Below are 13,920 nucleotides of genomic sequence, written 5' to 3'. Positions count from 1 at the left end.
TGTGTGCTTTGTTATTATTATCATTATTAATTTATTTTTGATCACTTATATAGACCTTACTATATGCCCAGAACTGTTCCAAGAGCACAAAAATCAGATTAATTTAAATATCAACACAGCCCTTTGAAGTAGCTATTATTATAATCCTCAGTTAAAACAAGAAGAAACTTAAGGATGGAAAGATAAAATAACTGGATGAGGTCACACAGCTAAATAAATGGCAGAACAGGATTAGGGGTCCAGGCAGCACGATACACATCCTGATCCACCTAAAACAGAAAAGTAAAGGAAGATTTCAGGAGTAGATTCCTATTACTTTTTTCTTTAACTGAGGGTCATTTATTTCTTTTGCCATTGCCAAACATTTCCAACGTAATGCCTACCAGAAATTAACACAGCTTCTTCATCGCTCCTTCCAGACAAACCTCATCGACCGAAAGGGCTCTAAGGGCACAACTGCCAATGAAAGTGTGAACTTGACCTCACTTGTTAGTCTACACGTGGTAAGTCCTCATTCCCCCCTGTAGTCAACCTCTGTCTGAATTTTCTGAGAATATAGCTCTCTATCCTTTTATATGTATTCTATCGTCTTTTATTCAGAGACTTTGACACCAGATGTATTTATCTGGAGTTGGAAAGAAAAATTCTTTTTACTTCCTTTAAGCAACTTGGTTTATTTCACACTTCGGAGGCTGGTTGTTCAGGTGAAGATGGTAAGTTACCCAGACTGAACTTGGGCAAGTTCCCTGATTTCTGAGCCTCAGTTTCGGCATGTGAAAAAATGGCAATAATAATAATACTCACTTCATAGTATTGTTGAGAGGGTTAAAAAAAGTTTCTAAAAGTCTTATGATGGTCCTGGCATATAGCAGGCATGCAATACAGGTAACAATTCTTACTACATTGAAATTATGTATAATATTCACATTATTATAGATGTTAAGATGTATATATTTACATTTTAGTAGTGATGAAATAACTTGATTAAATATCTGGATTAATCCTGCTACTTTAACTGTAAAGTAGTCAAATCTAGCGTTTTTACTTTAATGTTTGTAGTACTTGGCATCGGACAAAACCCATAAGTTGAAGTGAAATATAATCTAGGTGTCGATGAGAATGTCTATTCTAAGTTGAAGACAGGATGCAAACAATCGCCATTCATTCATTCATCTTTTTCTCATCAAACTATTGAAAAAAATAGCTATCACACATTAATAATCTCTTTCCTCTTAACATAGGCTAGTATTAATATAAATCATCATTATTATCTTCCTTAAACCGAGTGCTCACTACATGTCCCAGGCACTATGCAAACCCTTCCATGCGTGGTATCTCATTTGATCATCCCTAGGCTAACCTCTCACAATCCCATGAGACAGGCTTATCTCTGTTCCAAAAAAGAACAAACGGAAGTCCAAACAAGCTAAGAAACTTGCCCTAGTCACATCACTAGTAGGTCATCAAATGAAGACATGCACTATGGTCTTTCTGAGTGCAAAGCCCCCAACACTAACCACTATACTTCCAACAATGGTTTATGTAAAAACAAATAACTACAGAGTGGGAATTCTGGGGGAAATGTGGGACATCTGTAATCATGTCAACAATCACAAAAGGCTAAACACTGCTGTTTTAAAACCAAAAGGCCTGTTTTAATAAAAGCACACAACATAATGGTGTATTTGCACCTTTTTACCTGAGCATGCCAAAGAGTTGCGTGGAGGGCGGAAGCATCAGAGACTCAGTAGACGTGTGGAGCAAATGTAAGAATACAACAAATGTACAAGGATATTACCTTTAAGGGAATTTCTAAAGTTTGGAAGCAATTGAGGAACATAATAAAAAGCATTCATGTTAAAGAACAAAATCAGATGGCGTGCGCATTGGTTTTCTTTTACCAACATGAAGCTGAAGTACTTTATTTGTAGACGGTTATTTCAAAATAACAGCATGGTTCCTGGTTACAAAATAGAGAACCACTTTATATCCTCTGACTTCTCTGTGATCACCAGCGACAAATGCGAGACTACAAAAGTCAGAGTGGAAACATACTACAGCCTGCGCCTCTGCCTTCCAAGTCTTCAGATACTGGATTTTGAGTTTAGAAAACTCTTCTTATACCTAAGCCGAATCAGCAAAAACTGGAAAATCAGCACACACAGGGGCAATGAAGAGAGTAATGTTCATGAGAACCAAGTTTTTAAAACTTCTACCTAGAGAAAAGTATGTATAAAACTACCCATAGATTCAGATAAGATAAATAGTAGTATTTAAAATGTACACTGAAAAATAAAAATGATAGTAATAAAATGTAGTACTTACATGCCACTCTGTGCCAGGTAGTACTCTAATGCGCTTTTAAGATTCTATATATTTTATATGTTAGCCAAACTACTTTCGCTATCATGGGTAAATGGGAAGAATATCTGACCATCTCATTGAGATCTTAGAAATGTATGACTATGCATAAACCTTATGGTATTTCACTAGATGTGGCAATATACCATAGGTATAGCAATCTTACCCTCTACAAAACAGACTTCTTGTATTTTGGATACATATACAACTTTAATTTGTTATCTGTTAATAGGATTATTTGGGGGGAAAACAAAAATACAAAAGTCATTGCTTCTTCTCCCCCTCCCCAAAATATTCTATACATCTTAAGAAAAACATTTTAAAGCTCTTTGCATAAAATCTAGTATAACAAAATAAAATATCTGTCAAACAGGACAAGAACTGGTCAAATTACAGCAATGCAAAGTTCATTTTCTGATAATAATTTCCATATGAATTAAACTATACAACCCGTTTAAGACAGACACTTGCGTGAACCTAGAACACAGCTACCAGAACGTGTTTCCCTTTGTTAAAATTGGGTCACGTAAGTCAGTACCCTTATTGAGCATTTTGAGGATGCCAATGCTGTAAAATGGAGGGGGTGAATGGTTTTCCATTGACTACTACTGACACATAAGTATTTGAAAATAGTCAATCTCTCAAAAAGAGAAACCGAATTTATCTTAGCTCTTTTTTAGCCTCCCTTCTCTATGCATTAGCCATGCAGAGGGAGAGTTCATAGAATTGCTAGAGTAATGGACACATGTTAATCAGCTGTGCCTAGTTTAGCAACAGGCATTAATATGAGTGAGCAAGTCAAACTGTTTCATAATTGAACAGTATCTCTTAGAATGTGAAAAATTAATTTTCTTCTGCTGCCACGTTCAGTTTCTCCATGGGACCTGCAGCCCACATTTTCTAGTGATACGGTTGAATTAGAATATGTGATTCTTGTTAAGCATTCATTTATAATTCTGTTACAATACTTCTAAGTAACTGCATCCTCCCAAAACTGAAGCATTTGGAGATGCTTCAATAAGGGAAGCATTAACACTGTACTGAATTTCCCATATTATCAAAAGGAATTCATTATATAATGTAAAGAAAAATACAATATTAATGATAACAGTCTCTGGATGAGAGTTTAGATCTGATTTAGATATTTAAATTGAATTAGTAATGTTTAAAAGTAAATGCTTTTAGAGTTAAGATATATTGTTTATATATTCAGTATAAGGGTCAATTATTTATATACATATATATACAGGAGGTCTGTCTGGAAAAAGTCCAGCCATTGTTAATATAATAAGAATAGTTCGTGTGAAATCTATGTAACCTGGCAGCCAAGGAGAGTGGACTGGAATGCATGAACGATGATGACTTCACTGTACTAGTCAGTGGGGGCGGTAGAAGCCATTGAGTGAGCATGTACACTGTGTGGCTGTCACATTAAAAATGACTGAGCGAGTACAGCAATGAATGTGCATCCCATTTTTCCATTAAGCTTGAACACTCTTCCACAGAAACTATTCCGATGATTCAGAAGGCCGCAGCTATGGGCAACTGGTGATTGGCAGCTTCATCACAACAACGCACCTGCTCATGCATCACATCTTCTGCAGAATTTTTTGGTGAAACATCAAATCACCCAGGTGACTTAGTCCCCCTATAGCCAAGATTCGACACCCTGCAACTTCTGGCTTTTCCCAAAACTAAAATCACCTTTGAAAGGGAAGATATTTCAGACCATTGATGAGATTCAGGAAAATATGATGGGGCAGCTGATGGCAATTGGGAGAACTGTGTGAGGTCCCAAGGTGCCTACTTTGAAGAGGACTGAGGAGTCACTGTCCTATGTACAATGTTTCTTGTATCTTGTATCTTGTTCAATAAAAGTTTGGTTTTTATATTACATGGCTGGTTACCATCTAGTATTATATGTATAATCTCCTTGGCTTTATTTCTTAGGTATTCATTGGCTACCTCCCCTTGAGCACAGACTTAGTGTAATCTTTCTACAGAAACGTGTTGTCATGGAAAGTTATGCAAACAAAATTTTAACTAAAAAGAAAACAAATAGAGTGCAAGTACCTTAATTTTTATATATAGACTAAGAAATGAATGGCTATATATTACTATAATTATACACTATGTATATGTAATACTAACATAATATATATATATATATATTTCTAGTCATAATTGTCTACAGTTCCAAGTAGATCTCCATTAACATAAGTAAATATCAGCTAAGTATTTTGAAAAATAAGCTTATATAAGATATAACTTTTAAATTTCTAACCATATATTGTGTGATGTATTTGGTATTAAATATCCAGGAAGGGCAAATCTACAGAGATATAAAAAATAGGTTAGTAGTTGCCTGGCTCCCAGGATGGCAACGGGGATTGACTGTAAATGGGCATTGGGATTTTACTGGGGTGATGAAAATATTCGAAAACTCATTTTCTTCACTTCATATTCTTTAGAAATCCAATTAATTCTGTGAACTTTGAAATGATAACTCCTAAAATTAGAATAAGAATGGTTAGTAATTCAGTTTTAATACTATGTCTTATCACCTTTCAATGCTCATATTAATTAATCATATTTATAAATTTTCTTAATACAAATGAATGTTAAAACTGTACTTTCACATACACACACGTATATAGGTTTATCTATCATTTATTTGTATGTCTTGTTTCCTAGTCTAGCACTAACTAATGCACTACGTTTATAAACTTGTACATGTTTATTGGTCTCACTCCCCTACTAGGTTTTTAGGTACTAAAGGACAGAATAAATGTCTTCAGTTGGGTTTGGTTTTGCAAACACATCTCCGTTATGGGGAAGAGATCTGACTTCCGAAGAATTTACCGAGGTAAACAGAAGGGTAAGGCCATCGTGGGGCGGGACCATAAATGTCTTGTCATAATGGGGGGATGCGTACATGGGGACAATGTGAGGGTCACCTGCGCCGTCACAGGGTTCGTGGAAGGCTTCCTAAAACTAGTGCCAGAACTGTACCCTGGAGGCTAAGTAAACAAAGCTGGCAAAGCAATGTGAGGAGGGCATTTTAGGCCAACACAAAAAACACACAGAGAGACCCAGAGGCATAAAAAGAGCATGATGTCTGTGGCATGACCACAAGCACATGGATAGTACATGCTACTACATATTTGATGTGCTTAGTGGCAGCAGGTTAGGGTTGAGGAAGCGAATGTAGCCAGAACATCTAGGCCCTGCATGGAATTTATTCTTTGGGCCACAGGAGAAACTTAAGCTTCTTCCTACTTATTTATGGTTGCATCTCGGCACCTAGCACAGTGATTTGCTTGCACTTTTTCCAACACTGTCAGAGATTATTTTTGCAGCTATAATCACCTTTAAATATTAATGAAATACAGAAGACGGTCAATGTAAATTATATTCAGAGACAATCTATTGGAAAATCTCCTAAAATGAAGCTAAGAATATTGACTCGTATCTGAAAGTAGGTGTTGGTAAACAGTACTGAATGAATTAATAAGTCAGGCTGTGTCTCTGGGCGGGACTGCATGAGAATGAAAGAATACTTTTTAAAAAGGAGAAGGAGAATATTAGAGGAGGAGGAGAAGACAGAGAAGGAGGAGAGTAGCATAAGACTTTAAGTTCAAAGTAATGGGAAGAGTTTTTCCAGGTCAGAACCTTACTGATTACTCCTCCCCCCACCCATGGTGCCTCGCCCCACCATGCTGTCAGGGGGAGCCACACAGCAGCCTCTCACCTGGGCAGGTACACTTCCACTTTTTGCTTCTTCACAGAGTTTGCCCATTCTTCAATCAGCTGTGCTTTGACCAGCGGCTCCAGAGTGGCCAGTGGAACTTCCTGTCTGGACAACACCAGCATCATGCTTATCTCTTCTCCCTCATATGGTATTTCTAGGACTTGGTAGATACCACCAGCTTCATTGGAGCCATCACTAAATTCCCCTAAAAGAAAAAACAACAAAAAACAAAGCTCCACATCAAAGCCTAAATAAAATGTTTAAATTTGTTATAAAGCTTTTTTTTCAAAATAGAGTGTAGAATATAAGAAATGTAGGCATCTGAGAAAAAGAGAGTTTATTTAAAAATAGACCTTGAAATTTAAGTGAATCCTAAGCCTTGCAGCATCTATTTTATTTTAGAATCCCAGAATTATTTCACTTTTGTCATAACAAGTTTTCTAGACTTAGTTTTTATTTTTAAATGAGACTTCAAATGAATATAAATTTAAAGGATATTATTAGAAACAATGAAAATTTCTGGTTAGAAAAATAAAGTCCTGGATCCAATATTACATTTACCAATATCTGCCTGATTACTATGAAGGGAAAATTGACCGTGTAATACCTGGTGTTCTATTAATATCACAGCTAAAAGTTTTGAGACCCAGGCAGCACAACCAAAATGAAATCTACTGCATTCTACAATAGGTGTCTAGTGTATTGTGGTGATTATCACCTTCAAATTAGGTGATCAGATAAATTAGATAGTTGACTTTGTGTTCTATAAACTTAGCTAAATTGACTAGGCTTTCATAAAACAAATTAGTCTTTAAAATAAATGGTCTTGCCACGACTTTAGAATTTTCCCCATTGAAAACAATTAATGCTTTTGTTGTGAATATTTTCCTGCAACTGATCTAAGGCCTTTAAAAATTGCATTAAACATTTTGGTTCTCATATAAATGGGTATTTTCTTTTAAGTTTTGACTATTAATTTGATTAACTGTTATTATAATCTTTTATTTATACAATGTATTTTAAATAGAATAAGCTACTAGTTTAAAATTACACTTCTGCTTATGAAAACAAACTAATCCAGATTAATATAGGGTGTAAGAAAGATTTATACCTGAAACTTCTGAAAAATCCAATGAAACATCTATGAAGGTAATGCCCAGGATATTGAGCTGTATCACAAATTACAGACCCTCAATAAATGAAACTATGAATGAATAGTTATGTCTGACCATACATACACAAGTGTGGAGGCAAAATTTCAAAAGAATGTTTGTGATTTAAAAAGTTGTAAGGAATCAAATCAAGAGCTGGGTAGAACATATGGATCACTGAAAACTACCCAAAGCCAATGACTTTTTGTAGTAATCGAATATTCTTACACAAGGTCAGGCATTTTTATGTGAATAAAGTCACGCTGCAGGTGTGATTACACTGGCAAATTAAAGAAACATATTGAAAAGCTGTCAATGTACATAATACTCACTCAGGATCTAATCAGAGGCTTGGAAAATGGAGCCAAGGAAATTGAATTGTAGCTCAAACTAGATTGACAAGAATTTAAGTAATGAATGTTTCATGTTCTTTTTTAGAAATTTGTCAAACTACGTCAAAAAGAGAGAAATAAAAGCCAAAATGTCATACCATAATAAAATTCTCCTTGTTGATACATCATTGGAATTTGGACTTCACTTTCGTCATCTTTAGTGAAGGAAAAGGTTCGTGTATTTTCGGGTCTAAATTGTGACTTCCAGTTGCCCTTGAAATAGACAGCACTGATGAGGGCCAGATGAGTGACAGAGTCAAAATCTCTTGGGGATACCAAGTCTTTCAACAGACCTATTCAGAAAAAATAAATGGATGAAAATTCATATTAAATTGGAAGGTGAAATGGGACCAAAGATTATCAAACTGCCATCTGATAGAGTGTTACAGAAAAACTGTATACCACTACTAAAATTAAAATAAAACTTAAAAGTATCTTACTTTCAAAAGAAAAATGTTCACACATACAATTATAGCTTCAGAGCATCTAAAATACCCACACCACCTAAAATAACACAACTGTCTTAATACTTGCACAAACTACAGAATCATACACAACAGAATCTCTGGCTTCAGTACTTTCTAGTAGCAATAATGTATATAAAACTCTTAGCACAGAGTAAGCACTCAGTAAATGTTTCTAACTTTATTATTAATCATTGTACCTGATTAAATGCCATTCAATTCAGACACGCACCCATATACATTGGATATATTTCCACCAAATGTAACAAGTACTTTTGACTTGGTGAAAACAGACAAGTGAAATCCAATTTAACCTATGATCTATGATACCTCTTTATTTTTTTTCCGCACACACCTGGACCAGGGACTGATACCTTCCTTTCTATGACTTGAGATGTTCCTTTCCAAATTTATTTTGACAGATACTGGGTCTTTGTTGATTGCTGCATGTTTAAAAAGAGTTTGGAAACAAATACCTTTTAATAACTAAATGTATTCCATGTAGATGATTCTTCTTTTTTTTATTGTTGTTTAAGTACAGTTGTCTCCAGATTATTATTCTTGATTTATTCTTTGAATGTTAAAAAACCAAGCATTTCTTTTATCTTACATTTTAATCTCATAGTTGAAAGAGTGATTTTAGTGAGGTTGATCATAGAGAAGAAGTAATATAGTGAAAAAGACAGGGCCAAATTTTGCTCCGTATTCTCTCATTTTATCAATTACAGCACTTCTGTGTTTACAAAGATGCTTCAGCATTTTAAGGATTTACATGTCACAAGGGTATATCATCAGGGTTTTTTGTTGTTTTTCCAACATAAAATGTATTAGATTTACATCATTTGGGGAGGTCAACAATTTGAATTAATTTAATGAAAAGCTGTAGTAAAAATACTTTAAATTTGGTCTCAATTTTTAATATTCTAATTTCAATTATTTTTATGGTAAAATTAGAAAATAAAATGATAAAATATGGAACACCTGGAAAACTTAAATACATTTAAAATATATCAATTAAAAATAAAATGTAAAATTCATGCATCTCTTCCTAATTTCATTCCATTTACTTGGGCCTAAAATGGGGTGCTCTTTTTTAAAGGAATCCCAAACAGTTTTTTGATTACCAATCAAGTTCTGTGGTTTAAAAGCCAAGAAAAATGTTTAAACTCTGACTTTTAACTCTCTTATTCTATTTTAATCATAAGACAGACACCAACTGCCATTCCAATCAATAACTAATTCATTAGTAAGCTCAAGCAAAATTTCATAATAAAGGAGCTAAAATTACTATACAGAGAAAGCCCATCAAGTGGAGAACACAGATTTTGGATCAATTTATCAGTGCCAAACTTCTATGCATACCAAAAGACTAACCTTATTTCTCAAATGTTTACTCATAAACAGTGCTTCTAAAAACACTTTAATCTACACAAAATAATTATTAGATACTCAACTAAATGCTATCTAATATTCAAAATACAAAAGGAATGTGGAGACAAATAATATCAGAAGTAAGAGAAAGTCAAAACTAAGCTATTTGGGAAAGAAAAGAACCAAATGACATACTGTTTGTGTTATTCTCCACCCACTTATTGATACAGTTGGCCACAGCAATATTTTCACTGAAGTCCACATGGTTTACTTCTGCATTAAAATATTTTTTCATCATTTGCAAAAACTTATCATTGATGTGAAATTCATTTTGCACAAAAAGGGAATTGGCAATTTTCATCACATACTGGCTCTTCTCAGCAGTTACCATGTTAGAAAACTCCTTCAAGAAAGAAAATTCTTCACCTGCAAAAAGACACAGGGTGAGTTTTTTTAGTGGAACAAACATGGAGAGTGGAAGAGTAAAACCTAGGCAGGACCCAAAGGAAAGGCACTCCCTCACGCCCCAAACCTGACATGGTGAGGAGGCTCAATACTTGTGAGATTTTTAATGTTCAAATTAACATTTTTGCAGTGTAGTATTATCAACCGATAATATTTTTCACTTTAATCAATATCTTGGTAGAATCTATAAAGTCAGATTTTTGGTTGTTTACTTTCAAAGTACTTAGGTTACTTTCATTAAATTAGTCTTATGTTTATTAGAAATAAGTAAATGTGATTATTTAGTTTAAAAATCAAATTATTTCTTAAAATTTACTTTTAACAGACTTTTTAAAAATCTTACAACTAGAAAATCCATCAGAAATTGTTTCAATTCTTAACTTTTTAATGAGTTAACTCGCCTGTATCTTAGAAACATTGAAGTAGAGATCTTACATCCTGTCAAAGCGGTCACAAATTTTGGCCACGAATTTTCTCCAGCACACATAGTTCTCATAATAATGCAACATTTCAAAAAAGATTCTTAGATGCTATTTAAACAATGAAGGTACAATTGATTTTAAGCAAAAATAAAAACCCCTGATAGTTTTAGAGAATCATGTTGCTTTTCTTTATAGCATTCATCACAGTTGTAACTTTTCATTTCTTTATGTGATAATTGATTAACAATATATGTCACTCCCTCTGAAAATTCCATTAGAGCAAGAACCATGTTTGCTGTTGTTTATAACAGTAAGGTTTATTTAAATAATAACATTATTGTTAATAATAATATATAATAACCTTAGATTAACTCAGCCTGAGACAGAGCCTGGAATTAGCTTCTTTCTTGGGTTTCCTAGTGTATCTGTAGCCACACCGTCTCAGTGAGATTACTTTGTTAGTGTGTGTAAACACTGCTGCCTCTGGCATAAGACAACATAACTGAGCTGAAAGTTAAAGTTAAACCATCCCGAGAAGTCGAACCTGAGCACACTTACCAGTTTTCAGGCTGTCATATCCCAATGAATGACGAACTTCTTCCAGGGTAGACCCTTGGGCCCCAAGTTCCATCATTCCCATTGCAAGGGTGATGCTCAATGGAGAGAAAAGAATATTTTCATCTTCCCCAGTGGCTCGGAGGTTATTATACATACTCACTGACAACTCCGCAATGGTTTCATCAGGGAGAGTGGCCCCTCCAGCCAGACTTTGCAGAACCAGCAAAGAGAAAAGTCCAAGGAAAGCCATGTTGGAACAGTTTCAATCCTGGAAAGCAGTAATTTACATATGAATTATCTCAGAAAAAGAGAAATATGAGTATATGTGAATTATTTCCTAGATATGTTATAAAGTAAACCAAACATTTTTTATTTTTTATATTGATTGACTGTATTTTCTCCCATTACCATTTAGCCCCCTTATACACCCCTCTCCCTCAGTAATCACCACCCTGTTGTCCATGTCCGTGAGTCCTTTTCCCTTTTTGCTCCATCCCTCCACCCCCTAACCAGCCCCCATAGCTCTCATCCTGCTCTATCTTCAGTCTGTCTCTATTTTGCTTGTTAGTTCAGTTTGTTCATTAGATTCCACATATGAGTGAATCATATGGTATTTGTCTTTAACATACAGCGTTAATATCTCTATAACAAAATCCCCATTAAAGGATGTGTTAGAAGGTCCTGTTTTTCAAAAGTCAGTTCGTAGTCAAATGAATAAATAATGTCACTAAATTCTGAGGATACTGTCAGGAACAAGATAGCCCTGGCCCCTCCTTCACGCGTGTAAGATTGTGTACCCATACAAAACCAATTATAGGTTGTGTTTTGAGGCTGATTTATCCATTTCTCATAGCTTCACCATATATATTTTGGTCATAATTTTGAAACAGTTGACTCTAGCTTATTCAACACAACACAGATCCAGGACCAGTATAATGAAAACCAAAAGATATTTATAGGGTTTTAGATGAACTTGTGAAGTTAGACATTTAACAATGCCACTTTACTCATTCACCAGAATTGTTCACATTAATGCACCATGCAGCTGGGTTACCAAGTGGTGAGAAGAGATCAGACACACACCTGCCACGGGCCCCTGTTGATTCAGCCCAGACTGCAGAACCCACAGGAAGTGGTAACCCAGAGAAAGTGTAGATTCAGCACATCCTTGTGTGGTTTTCCCTTACCCATTGGTTCTCTCAGAAGCTGCTGCTCCCAGGAACAATCTCTGAGCAGGGAGGGACCTCCTACCACACTAGCCTTTCAGACTCGGGACAATATTACCAGGTCAGCTCATACCAACAAACTAGAGATTCTATTTAAATGACTGTTTCTAAATACCCAGCTCTTCTGGTTCTTGAACCGACTTCTCAGGGGAAGAGAAAGCAGCATCAGTGTCCAGATACCTTTGAAGAATATTTCTGTATCCCAGCACACTAGTGTTCCGACACCCTGCACCCCCACAAACAGCCGGACTGGCACACACGGGGGACAGGACACCCTTTCCTTGTATCCCTGCGTTTTGTCACTGTAGGCACCTGGATGCTAATTTTTTTATTTAAACAATTAAGTAGCTTACTTGTGTTTGATATACATATATTTAAATCATCATTAAAACAGCATGGAAAGTGATGTTGAGCAAACACATTTGGAAAATCATATTTTAATTAGTATGAAACATTAATAATCCCCATTACTCAGTTAACAGAGTGCATACACATTTAACTTAAGAGTAGTGTGTTTCCAACATATTTTTAAGTCACAGCTTCCTAATCAATCCTGTAATATTTTTAATTTCAATTTCAGCGAACTGCTTAGTTAATTTGTAAGTCCTTCACACCTTAGGGTTCAATTTAGGTATGGAGTTTTTTAATTTTGATTGAGAGGTTCCAAGTTTCTGTTCCCCCAAACCCACGTTTATATGGAACTTCAAATAATACTCTCCTGTTTAGGAAAGTAAGGTTAGCCCACATGTAAATATGGACGCTCACAACTCATTCTGTGAGGAGGCAAAAGAGGGCTGATGTTGGGAGACCAATCGCATTGCTGCAGGCCAGCATCGTTCATTCTGCCACACTGGGACAGAGGCCAGGTCCAAGAGAGCTCAGCTACCCTGCTAGTCTGCCAACTTCAGCCACTCATGGGGGGCTGCTATGGCATTCTCTCTTCCTTTTCTACACCAGAGAACTCCAGGAAAAGATGGAGGTAGAATACATAAGTTTTCTCCTTTTAAGACTCAGATGACAATTTAGCAAGTACCCTTCTAAGTTAAAAGAGAGTTTAAAACATATTCAGTATTTAATACTTATGATGCAATACTGTTTAGGAGAACCTTGAAATCCAAGTCAATCCCCAAGTCCGTGATCTGAATCACGACACTCTGCTGTGATCAGACATGCCATCTTAACTTCTGCTCTGTGAAGACCCAGCCCTGGTCCTCACTACTTTCACCTGATGTTATCCAGTGTAAGGCCAGAAAATTATAAGTCACTCTATTACTGTAGTATCTGTCATTCAATAATAGAACTATGTGTATACCACTGCATTTAACGTGAATATCAAATTTCAGGCTAATAAAAAGGTTTCATTCATATAAAGCAAAAACTAACCTACTGCAAATCAGTAAGACTTCCAGGAAAACAAGGCCTAGTATATTATGTTCATGGGCATTTTTATTTACAAGTGAAGGTATCATGCAATAATAATGGTGAACATATGATGTGTGACCTTTGGCCAGTCACACGCATTCTTTCGGTCTTAGCTTTCTCATTCGTGAAATGAAGGCACTACTTCCTACTCTGCGTAACATTAAAGAAATAAATGAGATCATGTGTGTGTGAAGCACTTGTTTTAAACTCTAAGTTATACTAATAAAGAACTTTATTATTAGGAAATATGTTTCCTAAGAACCTATGAAGCCAAAACGAGTGTGTTATCATTTCTGTTGGCCCATCTAATGTAGCACCATTAGCCATTCATTCAAAG

The 13,920-nt window shown here is 35.4% G+C and overlaps 1 protein-coding gene across 3 annotated transcripts in view; it reads right to left on the bottom strand.

Annotated features, from left to right (window-relative positions):
* Window positions 1-13,920, bottom strand: part of SERPINI1 (serpin family I member 1) — a 74,211-nt gene that overhangs the window by 15,838 nt on the left and 44,453 nt on the right. For all 3 annotated transcript variants that reach the window (XM_024563276.3, XM_045197682.3, XM_045197691.3), the window contains exons 2-5: window positions 10,936-11,203; window positions 9,686-9,916; window positions 7,754-7,948; window positions 6,113-6,317 (exon numbers count right to left, since the gene is read on the bottom strand). In XM_024563276.3, coding sequence (XP_024419044.2) covers window positions 6,113-6,317; window positions 7,754-7,948; window positions 9,686-9,916; window positions 10,936-11,185 — 881 coding nt within the window. In that variant the 5' untranslated portion in view covers window positions 11,186-11,203. The remainder of the gene's footprint in view (window positions 1-6,112; window positions 6,318-7,753; window positions 7,949-9,685; window positions 9,917-10,935; window positions 11,204-13,920) is intronic.

This window comes from Desmodus rotundus, chromosome 2 (assembly GCF_022682495.2).
Source record: "Desmodus rotundus isolate HL8 chromosome 2, HLdesRot8A.1, whole genome shotgun sequence".
Taxonomy (NCBI): domain Eukaryota; kingdom Metazoa; phylum Chordata; class Mammalia; order Chiroptera; family Phyllostomidae; genus Desmodus; species Desmodus rotundus.
This window is presented reverse-complemented; position numbering and strand designations above follow the sequence as displayed.